The 22,117-nt window shown below is 41.4% G+C and overlaps 1 protein-coding gene across 1 annotated transcript; it reads right to left on the reverse strand.

Annotated features, from left to right (window-relative positions):
• Positions 1–19,749: 19,749 nt before the first annotated feature.
• On the reverse strand, positions 19,750–20,724 carry LOC127624881 (olfactory receptor 10C1-like). Its single transcript, XM_052099833.1, has one exon. It carries the CDS (start codon positions 20,701–20,703, stop codon positions 19,750–19,752), a length of 954 nt encoding a protein of 317 aa, XP_051955793.1. The 5' UTR covers positions 20,704–20,724.
• Between the last annotated feature and the right edge of the window lie 1,393 nt (positions 20,725–22,117).

Below are 22,117 nucleotides of genomic sequence, written 5' to 3' on the forward strand. Positions count from 1 at the left end.
AGGTGTGCTGTAGCTAGGTGAGCTGATTGGTAATGGGACACACCAGCCAGTGTGTTCCCATACAACATAAGCTGGGTATTGTATGGCTGGAATGTGCATTGGATGATTGTGAGCTGTGCCACCTTGTTCACAGGCGCTCGGGCACACCTGACTCTTGCAGTTACCGCTGCTGGAGTGGAGAAATCAGGGGATTGTTGTTTGAAACACCAGAGCTTGTTAGTAAGTTAGTAAATGTGTCTGCTTTTGATACTCTCATCTCCCCTTCTTGTTACATTTTATTTTACAGGCACTACCACATTAGGATTTATACTAATGCTTGTATCTAGCGTATCTAAATGCGAAACAACTTGTAGGACATAAAATTTTCTTAACATAGCTGAGGTGTACGCTGCCATAATCTTTTGTAGGTCTAATCATTGCAGAGTAGGACTATATTCTCCTTAATATTTGTCTCCTTGCACCACAATCAACCCCATCCAAGCATCTTAAAATGTTTATTCCTTTACTGCATTTGTCTAACATTCTGTTTGAGGCTGAAAAATTGTCTAATGCTTATTGAAAAGTTGGAATGTAATTTGGGGTGTTTTCTTCTTTTAGGAACATCACTTGCAGGTTTTAATTTTAACAAAGCAGTGGTGTATCTACCGAGGTGGCATAGGGTGGCAAATGCCATCCTAAGAAAACTATTGCCACCCCAACGTGGGTATCCAAATGTATCAAATATAAATGTAAGTATATTATCTTTTATTTTTACATTTGTGTAGGGGTTTATTCATGTCAAACTGCCTAAATTTTCATCGAATGCACAAATGACTACAGACCCATAGCGTGATTGATTACAGCAGCAACCAATCACAGCATCATGTGAACATCATGGGTTGATGAGCTTATTTCCTCAACAACAATGACCACACAGGCAAACACGCTGAAAACAAATTGGTAAAATATGAATTTCTCAGTTGTGTCCAAGTATTCACTGAATGATTATCAGATACATGATTATTCAGTTATGGGTTTAGACGAGTGAGACGTGTCCTCACCACTTTAAATAGCTATTGCCAGGTATGTGTATAGTCCAGATGAAACATCTTCAGTTTTAAGTTGGAGTTTCTATTTCATCTGTATGTTTTGCAAAAAGGGAATTTCTGTTTAGAACAGCAAATGCTGCTTGACCAATCTAAATTCGGTGTGTCTTACCTCTGTTTTAATTTTGATGTTTCTCCAGATAAGTGTAGGTGGGAAACCACGCATGGCCAATCCAAAGCTATTATAAGAGAAGTTTGTTGGTCAACTTACATCTGTAATAGTGGCCATGACCTCTACTGAAGAAAACGTTAAGTTAAATTCAAGTTTATGCAATTCCATGGGGGCTATACTTGAGTATCTTTGATTGTGTAAACATGAATGTGACCGATCTTAGGTATATAGCAATTATCTCTGTTTGATCCAATACTGGCTGCTTGTGAGACCCGCGGTGTAAAGAAAAACACGCGAGGACCTCAAAGCGAAATAGTTTCCTAATCTGAACGGGTAAAATATAATTAAAGAGTTAAAAAGAATAATCAAACATTCGCTCTCTTTTAATGATGCTCAGATCTCATTAAAACCTTTTTCATTTATTGAGTCAGATGAAATGACGAGGTAATACATAAGAGAAAATGTATTTCATTTAATCTTGTTGTGTTGTGTAAAAGGAAAGACAGTAACGCGCAGAGACATTCACCCGTATTATTGGAGACCCCAATTGGACCGATAAACGGGCTTATAATTTGAGTAGCTTGTCCAACACTGGAGAACAGGCAAAAATGTAACTTGTTTTTCACTGTACATCTTGATCGTGATTTCAAGCTCGATTAAATCAGATGGTGCTATAGGAAGTGTAATCAAGCTTGAAATCATGATTGCCAAGGTGATTGTGGATGTCAATATTTATAGTGAAAAAGGAGTTACATTTTGGTCTGTTCTCACCTAAAACTGATTGGATTGCTTAAGATGACATATATTTAACCACTGCTGTCATTTGGATTACTGTTATGCTGCCTTTATGTGCTTTTTGGAGCTTCAAAGTTCTGGTAACATTCACTTTCATTGTATGGACCAACATAGCTGAGATGTTCTTCTAAAAATCTTAATTTGTGTTCTGCAGAAGAAAGAACGTCAAACACATAAGGGTGAGTAAAGGAAGAGAGAATTTACATTTTTGTGTGAACTATTCCTTTATAGTAGTTATGTTTGTCTAATTCATAAAATTAATAATTCCTGTGGGGAATTAAATTTGTTAAATCTCTCTCCTTGATTCTTTTTTTTTTTTTTTTTTTTTTTTTTTTTGTATTAGCAGGACTTGCTTGAGGTGAACCACTGACTTGTCTTGCTTGACTCTTTGCACTGCTGACTTGAGACCTGACTCAGACTTGAAGGTAATGACTTGGGACTTGCTTAAGACTTGCACATGTGTGACTTTGCTAAACCTCTGGCACTTGCAAAGGGCAATAAACTGAGTCCCTGCCTTGAGAGGAACACCAGGCCACAAAGAGGTGCCATTTCATACCATAAGACCACTTTGTCAAAGGAGGCCCTATCTTGCAATAAGGTGTCAAGCACTGATTGTTACAATCCTTGAGTTTGTAACTCAGTTCTAGAGCCAGATCCAGTTAAGGTTGCCTCGAGCTTGTGAGAGCAGATCCCTCCACTAAGGAAACCTCCAGGAAGGAGCATCCAGCAGCTCGACCAGTTCCAGAAACAAAGGGCAGTTGGGCCACTCCAGTGCAACTGCAGAGAAATGGGAGGGACCTTGAACCTCGAAAGAAATTTAAAGAATGGCCTGTGGCCAGGGGCCACAATCTTTACATAAATGTACATATTTTTCAGGTTCACCAACACTAACCAGTCAAACAGACTTGACACAAAATCTGTCTTTGAGTTACCATCTTGAATGGAGACTTCCTTAATAGGGGTCGACTGGCATGGGTTTTTCAATGCCTGATGGCGATCGTCACAGATCCATTGGACTCCCTGTCCCACGCTACACTCTGCTCCCTCTCCCTCACTCCACGCAGCACTCACTCTCCCCAGAGTTGTTTACACACACCTGCACGTCATCAGTTCTCTAATCATGGACTGCATAAAACCCTGCTCTCATACCCAATCACTTGTCTTTTCTCGTCTATGTACACACTAAAACTACAGATTCCATAGCCACTTCAATACCTACCTACCTACATTCCTACCTACTGTAGTGAGACAGACTAATGTCTTGTAGCAGTTTCCCACTTCGTAATGTTGTAATTTGTGTGTAACCGTGATTTTCCCGGTTATGCATAATATTAACTTTTTAATGCGATTTTGTATTATGTGGCGTGTATAAGAACAGCGCATCTGTCTGTGTTTTATTATATCCCGCCCCTTAGTATTCGGTGGTTTCGTTTATAGCCTATCAGCGTGCAATCGTGGGGTATATTAGGGCGGCTATGTGCCGCCTAGATGCGTGGCATGGTCTAATGGCCTCCCCCTTTTCTCCGGTATAGCGTTTGTTTGCGCGAGGCTCGTATCAAGCTCCGCTGGCCAATTGCTGCCTTCCTTCAGTCAGCTGTTCCATACAGCCGTGTGTGTGCGGCTGTAATTATGGCTGTAGTTTCAACACTTTTGATCTAATCTGCTCACCAGAAGGTGTCTGTCTGGATGGAAGCTGCAGGGCTGAACTATGCTGCTGTTTTGTTTTCTGTTTTGTTATATATTTTTGTTTTGTATGTTTACATTATCAACTCTGTCTTTGGCTTCAGAAGTGCTGTTTACTCCCTCACAGAGAAGTGAGATCCATCCTCTGTGTGTATCCTGAGCCCCAGAGATCATTGGAGTTTGGAGATGATGTTATTTTGTATTTATTGAAACCATTTTAATTTGTTATTGTTTGTGTGAAGTTGGTTCTGTTATGGTGACTTGTCATTATCTCTGCCCTTCACCGACATATGTGTGTTGTATGTTGAAAATTAGTTTTTGTGTGTGGGGGTGTGTGTGTGGGGGTGTGTGTGTCTTTGTGGGTACCAAATGTCCCCATAAGGATAGTAAAACCTGAAATTTTTGACCTTGTGGGGACATTTTGTCGGTCCCCATGAGGAAAACAGCTTATAAATCATACTAAATTATGTTTTTTGAAAATGTAAAAATGCAGAATGTTTTCTGTGAGGTTTAGGGGTAGGGTTAGGTTTAGGGGATAGAATATAAAGTTTGTTCAGTATAAAAACCATTATGTCTATGGAAAGTCCCCATAAAACATGGAAACACAACGTGTGTGTGTGTGTGTACTTAGGGGTGACGTGTCTTTATCGGGGAATTGCTGCCCCCGGCTAGCCTTCCTGGTAAGCCTTTTGCGTTAGTGTATATGTTTAATGGGTGTGTGAAGCCTACTACAAACCACGCAGCTGATTGTGGTACTCATAATTTTAATACACTTTTAAAGCAAGAAATGAGCATTCAGTGCCCATTATGATTAATCTGTATAGATGAATAAAATATTTGGTACCTTGGTATTCACGTCTCTTGCCCTCTTGTCTTGAAACAACAAACCTGTGTGCCCTTTTCGATTTGGGTTATTATTTAAATACAGGGTGGCGTAGTCTGCTCTTTTATTGTCGCTTTCAGGGCGGCATCGGCAGCGAGCATCTCCCCTCGGCTGGTGCCGCCGCCCTATCTATCCTCGACCGGCCGTACCTGCTACACTAGCTATTTGTTCCCATCATCTGAGTTTGGTGTAGGTTTCGTCCTCCATGTATTCCTCCAGCCATTTGACTCTCCCATTGTTTGTCATTTATTCCTTCAAGGACCAAAAGACTGTTGTGAGTTTTCTGCTCCTCTGCACTTTGTTAATTACACTGTTTGGAGTTTACGCACTTGCTGTTCATGTCATACCTGTGTTTGGATTACCTCACCTGTTTGTTTTACCTCTCATTCAAGTTTTCCTGCATCATTTCCGGCATCTTAAATGGATACTTTAAATAGGGCTTTGACGTTTTTTGAGGAAAATATGTTAACTCAAACGTTTACCTGAAATTACTTATCCAGATCTGTTGTTGATACTGAATGTCTTATGCAAGAGACGATGGAAATATATAGTAGTTTAGATGAGGGTGCGTTCTGTTAAGAAGTAATCATCCCTATTCACTTCGAAGACTTTACCATCAGCTGTGAGAGCTTTGAAAGGCTAAAAGGTGTAGGGCTAAAAAAATAGTCATTCTGAACTCACTTTTTACATAATTATTGCTGGAAATTTTGATGAGTTTAAAGCAATCTTACAACATGACTATCATGATTGTTCTCCCTTCAAAGTGTGATTTTATCCTATTTGGAATGCACAACTAGCAGGAATGTTCAAGGAACAAAAAGACATCACCTTAAACTGTGTTATGGTCTATAGTGAGGATCCAGCAGTGTTGCCAGCACCAAACATTTACTGTGCTCAATTTTTGAAAATCTCTTTTCCAAACTCTGCAACATTGTCTGTCAGTGTTTTGATTCCTCTGGTTGTGGGATCCTCTGCTTGAGGCAACATCTTTAGCACTGTAACACTTGGAATATTGCAAGAGGCAGGCCTCTGCTTTGCTCATTTCAAGAGTAACTTCTTTGATTAGACCCAGTTTCTCTATCAGATTTTAAATGCTATCCCATTGATCCACAGATGGGCATGTTTTCACATTTCCCCCTGAATACACATTCAGAGTATGCTTCTGTTCCAACATGCTTCGTAACATGTGCAAAGTGGAGTTCCAGGGTTTCGCTTGCACTGATTAAAGTGTGACGCACATGTCCTCAACTTTGTAATAATGTCCACAATTGCCCTTTGACTGGCAGTGATACCATCATTGATCACAAGCTGTAGTGTATGACCACTGCAGTAGAAGTCTGGCATTTCACCACCATCCCGGAGCACTACTCTTTCACGTTTGGGCCCCACGGCAATCGTTCATCCCCCATGTATGCTAATTTAATAGGGGAGGGGCTGGGAAAGAAGGAACATGGAATTAAAGGATAAAAATAAAAAATCCACTGATTAATCATAACTGTATTGTACTGTACGGCTCGAACGGTAGGTGTGGACTACTGTTAAATTACTGTTTTTAAGATTAAGTATAAATCCCAGATCTTAATTCTCTGTGGTCATTTAAATCCTAGTGTTTCTTAAAAAGGACTAGGGGTGTAGCCTTGATGTCCTGGCTAATCAGGTGCACAGGTAGCTGTCTAAACATGCTGGGAATTATTGCCTGCCACACCGCTACCAGTGCTTTCAGTCCTCCAGCTACAGTGCCATCAGCTGGGAACCACCCATCATAGATGTTTCACCCCATTAATCCTAGAACATCTCCTGGTGGTTGTGGTCATGGACGTCTCCCCACCGCCCCTGCAGCTGGAGGCCAGATTCTTTCCACTGCATCCCTGCCTTCCTGTCAAGATAGTCCTCCTTTTACAGATCAACATGCAGCAAGAGATCAATAAACCCTCCCATTAGTAGTCCTACTCTATGTCCCAGACCTCTTCTCTGTTAGAAAAGACAAGTGATCTTACGCCTACTAGTCCTCCAATGCCTATCTATAAACCAATCCTGCAAAAGATTAATTTTGAGAGCGATCTGAGAGGCCAGTGGTGAGACTGCGTTAGCCACCCCTTCAACAGCTATCTTGGCCTAGTTTCGCTCCCCCACTCGATCCCCCTACAGAAAACCACAGATAAGAACAGAGTGGGTCAGCAGAAATGACTCCCCCCACACATATATACACACACACACATACACACTCCCAGTCCCTCTGCCACATATTACCTAACCACACACAACAAATGTTCTATTCATACATTCTCACTTCTGCACACCCCACATTTTGTCCTTCCTTAACCATTGCCAGAAGCTCCCTTTCTCAGTTTCCTCTGCCATTTTCTATAGAGACATTTTACGCTGTTTCAACTATGAAAATGTCGCTCAAAATGTGCTGCGTTGATGTCCCCATAAATCCTTGACACCCGACCGCCACCTGGTAAGTGGCAGTCCTCCATTAAATTTTTCCTTTACTCGGACAGCATATTTTAACTTCTACATAGGTTGCCTCTATTCCCTCTTCCCATGGGATAGTAAGATCATGACTTTTTACCAGACACCAACCATAACACTATGTCTGGCTTCAAGGAAGTGATGGAAAATTCAGAAGGCAATTTCAGCTGCTGGCCAAGGTTGACTACCATTTTCCAATCATTAGTAGGCACCATGATAAATCTGGCTTTCCTCCATGCAGTGCCTTGTCTGGTGCCTCTCTTTTTAACGAAATCATTTAACTTCCAATGAGGAGCATGATGGCATTTGTTTGCCTTTACTCTACACATCTCTAGAAATCAAGAAATTATTGAACCATTTACTGCCATTGCCTGATTAATATGTAATCATGTAATTTATACAAAAGTAACTGTAATCTGACTACAGGTATTTTAAAATGTAAAGTTATCTGATTACAAATACTTGCTTTTGGCAATTTGAGTTCATAATCCAGATTACATGTAATCCATTTTCCAAGTTACCATGTTAAAACAAATATCCATTTAATTGATACATTTTATTCTATTTCTTCATATCGCTAGAAATGTGAGTAACACTTTATAATCACATTCATTAATACACCAAGTAATGCATGCATAATAAACTAATAAATATATGCATAATGATCTGTTAATAAACCTGGAGCAGCCCTCTGGAGAGCCCTGTAGGGGTCCTGATCATGAAAATATATATATATATATATATATTGGTATTATTCAACAACCAATTGCTTGATCTGTTAAAAATAGGTGTAGTTTTAAAGCTTAGACTTTTATCTTTACAATGAATATAGCTGATCTAAGCAATTCTAAAATACTGATTTTTAATTTGCTGATAAATTAGAACTATTCCATTTTCAGAATTCTGTAATATGCAAACAAAACAATCATATTTAGAACCAAAAAGATCACACAACCACGTTTTATATATCTTTGGAAGGGTCATGATTTGAAGAATATAATGAGCAAATTTGTTTCATTCTGAGACCAAAGCATGTGAGAATTAGTATGTGAAATCATCTAGGTTACAGATGTAACCTCCTTTCCCTGATGGAGGGAACGAGACGCAACCTAGACGTTCCCCGTCTGTCGCTCACTTTGACGTTGTGTCGAAGAAGCGACACTAGGCATCCAATTCAAATCACGCCATGCGCTGAGCCGTGTACGTGTACTGCTGACATGAGCGGGCAGGTTTTTTTACATGCAAAGGTGACCAGTTGTGTCAGACTGCACGTACCCTTCCCCAATGCCCCATAAAAAGTCGTCGGAATCCTTTTGGTAACCCTAAGTAGGGAACAAGGCGACGCTTGGGCAACGGGCCTAGCCGGGCCTCTTTTCTCTCCATGTTTCTCGCATAGAGCCAAACGGCTGGTGCCCTTACACACATCGTGGGAAGGGGGTCTTATTCAGTTTCCTATTCTTTCAGGGCCAAAACACCCTGTGGAAACAACACTTGCCCAAAGACGGGGAGGTAAAGTGGCGAATACATCACATGGGCCATTCAGGTCACATGTGGAAACATGGCACGGTGGAAGATCCAGCCTCAAGGAGGGGAGAGTTGCTACAGCAAGGCGACCGGAGGGCAGCTGGAACTGCCTAAGGGAGAAACGGGTTCACTCGCAAGGAGACCATACCACGGAAAATACACACAGGAGTCCAAGCAGGAGTCCCGACCTGTGGAGCACCTATTCAAGTACAGGGTAGATTTGAGTACCCGCAGTAGATTGGAATCATCCAGGGATACGAATATACGGAATCTCCTGGGAGAGAAAGCGCACAGTTTTAACTCAACCGAGGGAAAGGGCGCTAGGTGCAAGTGATCCACCCGGCCAGTCCATCAGCGTGTTACCGAATTCTACCAGCTCGGACCTGAGAAAACACGGGAGGATACTGACTCAACACTGAGATTGTAAAATCTCGCAAAGGTATTGGGTGTTGCCCAACCCGCTGCTCTACATAAGTCTGCCAGGGAGATGCCCCTGGCCAGTGCCCACAAGGACGCAACACTCCTTTTTGAGTGTGCTCAGAACCTTGAAGGGGGGGGGCACAGCCTGGGTGTGATAGGCCAATGAAATGGCATCCACCACCCAGTGGGAAAGCCTCTGTTTGGAGACAGCTTTCCCTTTCTGCTGTCCACCAAAGCAGACAAACAGCTGCTCAGAATGTCTAAAGCTCTGCGTGCGGTCCAAGTAGGTAGCACGTACAGGACACAGCAATGAAGGGGCTGGGTCTGCCTCCTCCCAGGGCAGCGCTTGCAGGTTCACTACCTGGTCTCTGAAGGGCGTGGTAGGAACCTTGGGCATGTAGCCCGGTCACGGTCTTCGGATCACATGTGTGTCTGCTGGACCGAACTCCAAGCAAGTGTCACTAACAGAGAACGCTTGCAGGTCCCCGACCCTCTTGATGGAGGCGAGAGCGACCAGCAGGGCAGTCTTAAGGGAGAGGGCCCTGAGTCCAACTGATTCTAGCGGCTCAAAGGGGGGTCTCTGAAGGCCCGTGAGGACCACTGAGAGATCCCAGGAGGGGATCAGGATTTAACCTTGGGGTGCCTCTTAGGAACCTGATGATTAAGTCGTGCTTACCCAGAGACTTGCCGTCTACTGCGTCGTGGTGAGCCGCGATAGCAGAAACATCCACCTTGAAGGTGGAAGGGGACAGCCTCCCCTCCAACCTCTCCTGCAGGAATAGGAGCACTGGCTTGGCTGATTGTGTCTATGATGGATGCCAGAGCGTGGATGCCAGAGCGTACCCCGTCCCTGAGAAAGAAGGTCTATCCTCAGGGGAATTCGCCAGGGAGGGGCTGACGTGAGGAGTACGAGTTCCGAGAACCAGGCCTGGGTGGGCCAGGAAGGAGCCACTAGGTTGACTTGTTCCTCGTCCTCCCTGACCTTGCACAGTACCTGTGAAAGAAGGCTCACTGGGGGAAATAAGTATTTGCGCATCCCCGAGGGCCAGCTGTGTGCCAGCACGTCAGCCCCAAGGGGAGCCTCTGTTCGGGCATACCAGAGCGGGCAGTAGGAGGTCTCTCAGGAGGCAAACAGGTCTACCTGGGCCTTGCCAAATCGATCCCAAATCAGATGAACCGTCTGGGGGTGAAGCCTCCACTCTCCACCGGGCCAGCGTTGTCAATGACAGGCGTCAAAGGAGGAGACGACGGGCGAGTCATGACGTGCTGGTTTATGTACGCTACCGTGGTGGTGCTGTCTGACCTGACTATTTGTCTTGAACTAATGGGAGAAACTTCCGCAGGGCAAAGAAAACAGTCAGCAACTCTAGGCAGTTGATGTGCCAGCGCAGCAGGGCCCCTTTACACCGGCCTGTGGCTGCGTGCCCATTGCACACGGCACCCCAACCCGATCTGGAGGCATCGGTCGTGACCAAGACGCGTCGGGACACCTGCTGCAGGGGCACTCCTGCCCGTAAAAAGCAGAGGTCGGTCCAGGGTTTGAATGTTTGCCGGCAGGCGGTGGTGATTTTTACCCGGTGCGTGCCGTTGTGCCATGCTCGTCTCGGGACTCGAGTCTGAAGCCAGTGCTGAAGTGGTCTCATATGCATCAACCCCAGTGGCGTGACCGCCGCGGAGGATGCCATATGCCCCAGAAGCCTCTGGAAAAGTTTTAAAGGGACCGTTGTGCCTGGCCTGAAGGTGGCGAAGCAGTCCAGCACTGACTGCGCACGCTCGTTGGAGAGACGTGCTAACATTGAGACTGAGTCTAACTCCATGCCAAGAAAAGAGATACTCTGAACTGGGGTGAGTTCACCCTTTTCTCTGTTGACCTGAAGCCCCAAACGGCTGAGGTGCCTGAGCACCTGGTCTCTGTGAGTGCATAGTAACTCTCGGGAGTGGGGCAGTATCAGCCAGTCGTCGAGGTAATGGAGTATGCGGATGCCGGCTTCTCGGAGCGGGGCAAGAGCGACATTCGTGAAGACGCGAGGGGACAGAGACATGCTGAAGGGGAGGACGAACGTGAACTGTAGGAAGGGTCGTGTCGAGGCAGAATTGAGATGTGAAAGTACGCGTCCTTCAGGTCTACCGCTGCGAACAAATCTAGATGCCAGACGCAAGTTAAGATGTGTTTTTGCGTAAGCAATTTGAACGGGAGTTTGTGCGAGGCCCGATTGAAAACCTGCATGTCCAAGATCGGTCGTAAGCCGCCGCCTTTCTTGGGTACGATGAAGGGCTGTAGAAACCCTTCATCTTGTTTGGAGGGACAGGCTCTATCGCGTCTTTGAGTAGAAGAGTAGCGATTTCCGTGCGCAAGGATTTGGCATGTTCACCGTGTACTGCGGAGAAGCGGACGCCCGCGAAGGGGGGCGGGGGCCTGGCAAACTGAATTGCGTAACCGAGTCGAATGGTCCGGTCCAGCCAGCGTGACGGGTTGGGAAGTGAAAGCAACGCATCCAAGATTCATGCTAGGGGCACCAAAGGGACGATTTTTTTTTTACGTACCCGGCAGGGCGGAGCAGCGGGGCGGAGCAGGTAGTATGGCATCGGGAGGCGCGGATGCGTCCTGAGGCTCTGGTGCAGAGGAAAGACTCGAAGCACTTACCTTGCTCCGCACACCCGGCAGTTAGCTCATCATGCACTTCTGGGAAAAACGGGACCGGGGGGCTGTGAGCGGCGCGAAGCCCCCAGGAACCAGTCATCCAACCGCGATGGCTATAGGGAGGACGGAGGGTTCCAGTCCAGCCCCACGCTGGCGGTGGCCCGGGCAAGCATATCGGACATCTGTGCCTCAGCCTGGGCGTGCTGGCCCGAAGGTGGCAGCCCAGGGGAGTCATCCGCGTCAGACGCCGCATTCTCCGATGCAGCGGCAAGCTCATCCACCTCGAGCTCTAGAGGATATGCAGACTGGCTGTAAGGTGAGCCGCTGTTGCCTCGAGCAACAAGCATGCCAGGGGGCGGGTGGTCCGAGTGGGCGTACCCGGCGGAGCTGCACCCGCTGCCGTCCCTAGATTGCCTCCATCGCCAGCCACACAGTCCTCAATCTTGTGGGAAGGAGCAATGCGGGGGGCGGCTGGAGTGGCGTGCTTTCTGTTGAAAGTGAGCCGCGACCGCAATGTTGTCATGGTCATGTTCTCGCAGTGAGAACATGAACCATCCACAAACGCTGCCTTGGTGTGATCGCAACCCAGACCCATGAGACAACGGCCGTCTGAAGCCATTATTCGACACTACGTCGAAGTGAGCGACAGACGGGGAACCACATGTATGATAAACAGAATTATATGTGAAAATTGCATATCACAACTAGCAGCAGACAAATTCATGAAAACTATAGTGGCATCAATAATTTCTCTATGATCGATTCCCTGTAACATGATCTTTCATGTCACAGATGTGTTAGATCGTCCTCACTGGATGTCTAGAGCATGTGAGTCCATATTTAGATGTAATTATCCAATGTGACCAGAACGCACACACAAAGTCTGCGCACAAGAGGGCACCCAACACACATTTTTGAGTGATGGAATAAGATGCCAAAGAGAGCTGAATTTTAGCATTAGCATTTAGTTGATATTAGTTTAATATTTTTCAGATGTTTGCATTCATAGTTTTCAGTTGTTCCATTTTAATATTTTTTGTTTGTTGTGTTTTTTTTTTTATCTGAATACCTGCTTGGAGAGGTTTTTGGACACTGATAAATAAAAGGACACAATAGCCTACATGGATCCAAATGCTATAACTTTGGATTGCTTTGTACTATGAACACATTATCCTGGTACAGCTGAAAATATCATTTTTAATAATAACTTTTTGTCAGCAGTGTTAAAGTATGAGAGACTCTAAGCATGATCCTAATAAATTGTCTTTCAATTTTTAACTGTTTTCTTTCATTTGGAACAATGCAGTTGACCCTTATTGCTTATGTTTTAGAATGATAAAATCTTACTTTTGGGTATGCCAATTAAGCATGAAATGAGTTAAGATTAATGACATGACATTTAATATTTTTAAATCAGATTACAGTTACTGACTTTCAAATAAATTGGTTAATTTCAAGTAAATAATTTGTGTTACACATAGTTCTAAATTAGTATTAATAATGTAGAATCAATTTAAAACAAATTGTTAATATTTCTCTGCATTAATACCCGTATTTCCGAGGGCGGGGTATGCAAATACTGTCTGCCTAATTCTCATTGGCCTTTTTTCATAGATCAGAGGCATATTCGACGCTCAAGAGAGACCCCTAGTGTCGCTTCTTCGACACAACGTCTAGTTCCCTCCAACAGGTAACGTTTGCCATTGTTTAAACAAAAGGGTTTTTGTATGAACTGTAAAATTAATAACTAAATGTCTTTGAAATCCATCCTGAATTAACTGTAGAAGTGCACGTTGATGCAGTGTCCTTTATTATTTGGCTGATCAAGACTTTTGTTGGCATTCTTTATTTCTATGTTTTAAATTTTAGAAGCGTGTTGTCCATCCTATGGCCAAGATTATACTGGTGGAGGTCAGTGAGGTGTATCGCAGTCTGGCTGGAAGCTTGTGTCAGATCATTTTGGTGAAGTCTATCCTAACATTGAGGTTAACATGTAGTTTTGTAATTCATGAGGCTTGCAGTCTGAGGTTCAAGCTTGTGGCAGTTAATTTCAGTGAAGAATACCATCCAAAGTCCAAGGTTCAGGAAGTGGCCAGTGAAGTATCCAATGTCTTAAGGTTAGAGTTGGCAGTAGTTCAGTAGTCCATCGTTGTAGTCTGAATTGATGCACTCAGTGATGAAGTGCCCCTCACTGTCTGGTTGGTACAGGCTGCAATTAGTGGATCATTCAGTGTCATAGCAGTGGGAGTGGACATCGGACTGGACCGGAACTGGATTTGACAACCTCGCGATATGTGTCCCGAGTATGAGACAGGAAAACAGATAGAATAAGATTAGCATATATGCCATTCGATTTAAAAGTAGAGATATAGAATATACAGGTGCTGGTCATATAATTAGAATATCATCAAAAAGTTGATTTATTTCTGTAATTCCATTCAAAAAGTGAAACTTGGATATTATATTCATTCATTACACACTATTAAACAATATATGGTACGCATTGATATATTTCAAATGTTTATTTCATTTAATTGTGATGATTAAAACTGACAACTAATGAAAATCCCAAATTCAGTATCTCTGAAAATTAGAATATTACTTAAGACCAATACAAAAAAAGGATTTTTAGAAATGTTGGCCAACTGAAAAGTATGAACATGAAAAGTAATACTCAATACATAGTTGGGGCTCCTTTTGCATGAATTACTGCAGCAATGCGGCGTGGCATGGAGTCGATCAGTCTGTGGCACTGCTCGGGTGTTATGAGAGCCCAGGTTGCTCTGATAGTGGCCTTCAGCTCTTCTGCATTGTTGGGTCTGGCGTATCGCATCTTCCTCTTCACAATACCCCATAGATTTTCTATAGGGTTAAGGTCAGGTGAGTTTGCTGGCCAATTAAGAACAGGGATACCATGGTCCTTAAACCAGGTACTGGTAGCTTTGGCACTGTGTGCAGGTGCCAAGTCCTGTTGGAAAATGAAATCTGCATCTCCATAAAGTTGGTCAGCAGCAGGAAGCATGAAGAGCTCTAAAACTTCCTGGTAGACGGCTGCGTTGACCTTGGACCTCAGAAAACACAGTGGACCAACACCAGCAGATGACATGGCACCCCAAACCATCACTGACTGTGGAAACTTTACATTCGGTGCCTCTCCTCTCTTCCTCCAGACTCTGGGACCTTGATTTCCAAAGGAAATGCAAAATTTACTTTCATGAGAGAACACAACTTTGGACCACTCAGCAGCAGTCCAATCCTTTTTGTGTTCTGACGCCGTGTCTTGTTCAAGAGTGGCTTGACACAAGGAATGTGACAGCTGAAACCCATGTCTTGCATACGTCTGTGCGTGGTGGTTCTTGAAGCAATGACTCCAGCTGCAGTCCACTCTTTGTGAATCTCTCCCACATTTTTGAATGGGTTTTGTTTCACATTCCTCTCCAGGGTGCGGTTATCCCTATTGCTTGTACACTTTTTTCTACCACATCTTTTCCTTCCCTTCGACTCTCTATATATGTGCTTGGACACAGAGCTCTCTGAACAGCCAGCCTCTTTAGCAATGACCTTTTGTGTCTTGCCCTCCTTGTGCAAGGTGTCAATGGTCGTCTTTTGGACAGCTGTCAAGTCAGCAGTCTTCCCCATGATTGTGTAGCCTACAGAACTAGACTGAGAGACCATTTAAAGGCCTTTGCAGGTGTTTTGAGTTAATTAGCTGATTAGAGTGTGGCACCCAGTGTCTTCAATATTGAACCTTTTCACAATATTCTAATTTTCTGAGATACTGATTTGGGGTTTTTTCATTAGTTGTCAGTTTTAATCATCAATTAAAATGAATGAACACTTGAAATATATCAGTCTGTGTGGAATGAATGTATACATTATCCAAGTTTCACTTTTTGAATGGAATTACTGAAATAAATCAACTTTTTGATGATATTCTAATTATATGACCAGCACCTGTAAGTGTTTCCGAGAAAAAACGTGTGTGTTACACCCCTGAAGATGGGGGGGAAAAAAACATTAAAAGAACTGGATCACGGACACAGTGCTGTTTTCTTGGCGCATGGAAGTGTATTGATTCCTGCACACAGCACATTATTTTAATTACCATACAGAGCACAGTTCCCCCTCTACAGGAAACTATCCGAATTACATCCACTTTTTTCTACTCAGTTTCAAACTGAAAGCATTTTTTATCCCATTTTTATTCAACAAATGAATGTTAATTCTTCACTCATTGGGTAAATTATATTTATTTCCTAACTTATTCCATAAATTCCTTTTTGGTTATATAAATCAAATTGATTTGATGTATTGTTCCATGAATTCTTTTGATTATGTGAATCATACTGATTTCATACTATTAATGATATTAAGAAGCCAATGACAGATCTCTTTTAAGACCGTCACATAAGCAATGAGTGATCTACAAAAGGGAACCAACTTGATTGCTGGATCAAAATCCTACTCTCCACCATTTTTCTGGTAGTCTTTGTTAGGTAGTATTACACATTGTAGGCGTCTAAATGCTAAATAATTACAAAAACGGGTGGGTAGGGCAGAATGAGTACTGTAAATAACAAGAGTACATTTGTAACAATGTGAATATTTAATATTTGAATGACCTAATCAACATTGATGCAAAAGTATTCTAAAAATGTTGCGGCTTCGAACAACCGATCTACTGTTTGTTATTTGTATGAGCGTGTCACAGGATGCCTCATATTCAAGAGAGGAGTTCCAACGGACATGTTAGAATTAGTACATTTGCAAGTATTAGAAATACATATTTGAAAACAATCATAGAATATCAAATGTATCAGTATATTTTAAAGGAATAGTTCACCCAAAAAAAAAAAAATTCTCTCATCATTTGCTTACCATCATGCCATACAAGATGTGTATGACCTTTTTCTGCTAAAAACAAATAAAGGTTTTTAGAAGACTATCTCACCTCTGCAGCTCCTCACAAAGCAAGTGAATGGGTACCAAAATGTAAAAGTTCCTAAAGCACATATATGCAGCTTCAAAGTAATCTTTATGGCTCCAGTTCTTAAATCCATGTCTTCAGAAACAATATAATAGGTATGTGTGAGAAACAGATCAATATTTAAATACTTTTTTCTGTCAGTCTCAACTTTCACATTCTTGTTTTGTTTTTGGCAATTCACATTTTTCATGCATATCACCATCTACTGGGAAGGGAGGAAAATTTATAGTAAAAAAATAAAAAGACAATGTATGTTTCTCACCCACACCTATCATATCACTTTAGAAGATATCAATTAAACCACTGGAGTCATATGGTAAAATGGTCTGCACTTATATATAGCGCCTTTTATTAACCATAGAGGTTACCAAAGTGCTTTTACACTGTGTCCCATTCACACACACATTCACAGTCACACTCATTCACCAATGGCAGCAGAGCTGCCATGCAAGGCACTAGCCTGCCATTGGGAGCAACTTGGGGTTCAGTGTCTTGCCCAGGGACACTTCGGCATGTGGAGTTGTGTGGGCCAGGAATCAAACCACCAACCCTGTGATTAGCGGCCGACCCGCTCAACCACCCAAAGGTCTATAGTTGACCCTTAATGGGATCAAGTACAACAATTTACTTATTGACTTACATCACCGAAAATAGAATGCATATGTATTTGCGTGATAAATACATAAATTTTTAAAACACATTTTAACTTAATCAGATGTGCGGAACACACACAATGTGCATTGTGCAAAGCGGAGACTGACTAGAGAGAGTCAAAAAAATCAGGGGCACAAAAAAGAAATGCGAGAAAACAGAGAGCAAAAGTGAACTAAAGAAGCAGAGAGGCAATGGCCAAATTTCTTGCCAAGCATGAAGCACTAGGTATGACAGGCGAAGCTGAACATGGCAAAAGCGAGGAGCTAGTGTAGACTAGCAAATAAAACCGCAGCTAGCTAGCTTAACCTTTAAATTTCGTTAACACGTTCCCTTAACTAGATAAGATAATAGATATATATATAAATGCCCTTATAAGTAGGGATGGGTACCAAAACCTGGAATTATATGGGCCAAATTATTAAAGACCGTAGTATTGATAAGCTCCGACGGTTCTTTTTAACGTTTTGGTGTAAATTATAGTCATACTGCTGCAGCCTCTCTACTCTGTTTGGGAGCTGTGCTTCACACACACACACACACCAACTAGGGGTGACCAGATCCCAGCAAACCAAATGTGGGACAAAGAGTAGCTATGTTAATTTGGGACACGTTACCAATGCTGAGAAGTCTAAATTATTTATATGACGTCTATCTATATGACATATATCTAAATTTAAAAATAAATCGCAATTTTTCCCGCCGCTATGTAGGCAGCAAAGACGTTGACAGGTCCACCTACACTTGATACACATGTGCGCAGTTTGATTGACATCAAACACAGCCCCTTGATGACAGCCTTCCCTGCTTTCTTCACAGCCATTGGATATAATAATTTTATTGACATTTTAGATTTGTTTCCAGTGAGATATTGAGTTTATATAGTGACTTTGCTGTTGTAAACATTACTGTTGCTACTCTAGAAACAACATTCTTTTAAAAAATAATATATTTGATCAATTATTTAATAATTGATAAAAAACAAACTGATAAGGAGTATTGATCAGAGTAATAGTATTGATAAAATCCTAACGATACCCATCCTACTTACTGTATGAGGCAATTATATTGCAACCTGCTGGAATTACTAAAGCTAATTATTTTTTAGGCCTGAAGTCAGCAAGAAAATAAACAGACCCTTCCTATGATATCACCCTCTATCAGAAACTGAGGAAGAGACGAGCATCCCCACCATGCAGAGTAGGGACACTGAGGGAGAGACTAGAATCCCTAAACAGTGAGTGAGTAACACAAGGATGGGTGGATGGTGGTGGACGGTGCTGGAGTGGGTGTGGATGAGGGCAGTGCAGTAGTGTTTTTTTTTTTTAATAAATAAAAATAATCAAGAGTAAGAAAATGCTCTTTATTAGAATAAATCCCTGTCCATAAATCCTGATGGCGGTAAAGAGATGAGATATTCTTCAACAAATTGATGTACTCTTTGTACTTGTTTTCTGCAGAATAAAGGAAGTCATACATATATAGGATGGCATGAGGATGAGCAAACGATTAGAGAATTAAAATTTTTGTGTGAACTAACACTTTACATTTTTTAAGCTGTGTTTTTACTTAATGTTACTACTGTCTCAGGGGCTGCAACAGTACCCAGCATGAGGACAGTTGTAACAAATGCACTCATCGTCTTCACACACTTATTGTGGAAAATATGTATGTAGGTTTTTGCACATCCTCCACTAAATACGTTCGGTAACACTTTACAATAAGGTTCCATTGGTTAACATTAATACATTAGGTATCATAATCTAATTAATAATATATTTTTACAGCACTTTTTAATCTTTGTTAATGTTAGTTAATAAAAATACAATTGTTCATTGTTAGTTCACTGTGCATTAACTAATGTAAACAGATGCCACTTTGATTAAACAAATTTATTTATATATGTTGAACTTAACAGTAACCAAGATTAACAAACGCTGCACAGGTATTGTTTATTGTTAGTTCATCTTAACTAATATTGTTAACTAATGTTAACAAATATAACCTTATAGTAAAGTGTTACAATACATTCCAAATCACCTTTAACTATAAGCTCATGTCACACCCTTGAAGAAGGGGAAAATAGACACAATAAAATTACCAAGACATGAACAGAGTGCTGCTTTCGGTTCATGGAGTTGTATTGATAACCATATAAATCATTCACAAATACATACTGTAACATTTGAATGTCAACATAAAATAAATCATTAAAATTCTCTTCTTCGTGTTTCTTTAAGTATATTGCCCCTTTAATTTATGAAAGATTAAAAATATAATAACAATCAATCTTGCTATTACAAATAATAGTTAATTTGCTACATCTGCAATCAAATTTCATTAGATAATGGCATGGATTGAGTACAACATTTCTGGGAGAGATTAGGCCTGTTAAATTATTATTTAAAAAATCTGATTCAGTCATGTCATATAACATGTTTACTTCATTTATTTACATTTAAGAACAGATGTGTTTAGTTAATCTCTTTGCTTTCAAAGTGATATAGTGGACACTGTTTTCCTGGTTGTTTTTGAGGCAACAGTGAATCTGCTGAATGCTCTCTTCAAGGCATCTTGAAGCTCCTTGTTCCTCAAGCTGTAAATTATGGGGTTCAGCAGGGGTGTAATCACAGAATACATCACAGCGATGATTATACGATCATCTGGGTCAAATTTAGCTACTCGATAGGAGATATACACACACAAAGCTGACACATAAGAGATACACACCACTATCAGGTGGGACACGCAAGTGCCTAAAGCTTTAAGCTGCTCTACAGTGCCCATTCTGCTGATAGCTTTGCCAATGCATATGTATGATGTTAGGATAAGGAGGAATGTACTGATAATTGCAAAGAGAGCAGCTGATAGACCCACAATGCTGTTCTTGCTGGTGTCAGCACAGGCAAGGATCACTACTGATGAGTGATCACAAAACATGTGCTTAACTATTTTAGGGCCACAATAAGGCAGCTGAGTTGCCCATATAGCTGAAGGCAGTACTGTGACGGCCCCAAAACACCAAGATGCAAATATCAACAGAAGACAAACCTGCTTGGTCATGATAGTTGTGTACCGCAGAGGGTTGCAGATTGCTACATATCGGTCATAAGCCATAACAGTCAGTAAAGCACGTCCTGTCACTGAAGCTGAGAGGAAAAAGTACATCTGTACAAAGCAACCTGTTTTAGAAATGGTCTTCACCTCAGTCAGAAAAACTGATAATATGTTGGGGATTGTCACTGATGTGTATACAATGTCAGAGAAGGACAAATTATGAAGGAAGAAATACATAGGGGTGTTAAGCTTGGGGTCAGTTCTAACAAGGTAAATGATCAGACTGTTTCCACTAAGAACAAAAACATAGACAGTGAAGAAAATGGGAAGCATGGATTTGTCCTTCAGTCCATCAAGGATAAAATATTCTACTGGCCCGCTGGTGTTCATTGTAGTGATGTGTAAGCCTGCAGATCCTGGTCTAAGAAAACAAATGCAAATAGCAGTACAAACTAAATATTATGCAGTTTACATTACAGGTCAACATTAAGATTAAATTATCTGCTCCCACATTAGAAATCACAGTTTATGCAGACCCCAATATGTACTAGTTCTACCATTAATAAATAACTTAGACTTTATTCTTAATTTCTATGAATGTGCCATGAACATCCAGATAATTTTCTATATTTTTATATTACAAATGTCAGACAATATATGTATATTTTAACATTATTTATGTAAAGAAATCCACTTACCTTAAAATTGCAGTTAATATGGAGTAAAATCAGTGAAGTCAGCACTTTAAATTATTTTCATTATTCATCACACTATCATAGTTAAGAGTCTCTAACCCAGTTGAAAGTCAGTAGGCTAGTGTGTTCATGCCTGTGTTTTCCTATGTGGCTAACATTAAACATGGCCAGGGCTTTAAATGCTGTCTGTCTCAAGAAGAACATTGGAGCAGAAAAAAATCATACCAATTAAAAATTTTCATTCGATGATGATGTGATGTAATCTATAACCTTGGCAACGCCTCTAAAGGTGCATCATTAAAAGTTGCAAGTGACAAGTTAGTTCAGTTTTCAGTTAATTTTAAATCTAATTTAAACCTGGCAATAAACAGTTATAAACAGAAATAAACAAAGTTTTAGGATTTTGACATTTTAAAAAATTTATAAAGATTTATAAGAAATATTTTAGATTTTGCACAATTTCTAGTAAGCACTAATAAAAAAGTTACATTGACTGTTTATTCTGTGATCAGATTTCATTAGAAGCACACAAAATTGAAAGCATAGTAATAAAACTAAATTTTGGGGAGGCCTAAACCTCAGCTCCTTTGTCAATTGGTCTATGTAACTTACTGAAATACAACAAATGTCATTTACGATTCCAAATAAAAGACTTGGATATTATGTCAAATTGTTTAAAATAAGAAAGAGGAACTTCTAGAGGAAGGGACTGCAGTAGATAATTGAGTTTGTGGATACAATTCATTTTAATAATATTGACCTTCCCTGCCATAGACAGATGTATTGAAGCCCATCTATTAACATCACATGAGAACCTTTTCATTATGGGTCAAAATGAACTTGAAATATATCTCTCAAATTTGCTGGAAATAGAATGCCTAAATCCTAATGCCTTGCTTGGGCCATTGAAAGGCACCAGGTTGGAAAGCTGTGGTGGGAAATATGCTGTCAGAGCAAGAGCTTCCAATTTAATGCTGCTAATGGTTCCAGGGCACACCAGAACAATAAAGGGGAGAGAGAACTGCCTTGCCAGGTTCCCCTACCAAGAGAAATATAATCTGAAATTAATCCAATAGTTTGCAGTACTGCTAATGGCTGTTTATAAACTA

Source organism: Xyrauchen texanus, chromosome 31, assembly GCF_025860055.1.
Source record: "Xyrauchen texanus isolate HMW12.3.18 chromosome 31, RBS_HiC_50CHRs, whole genome shotgun sequence".
Classification (NCBI taxonomy): Eukaryota; Metazoa; Chordata; class Actinopteri; order Cypriniformes; family Catostomidae; genus Xyrauchen; species Xyrauchen texanus.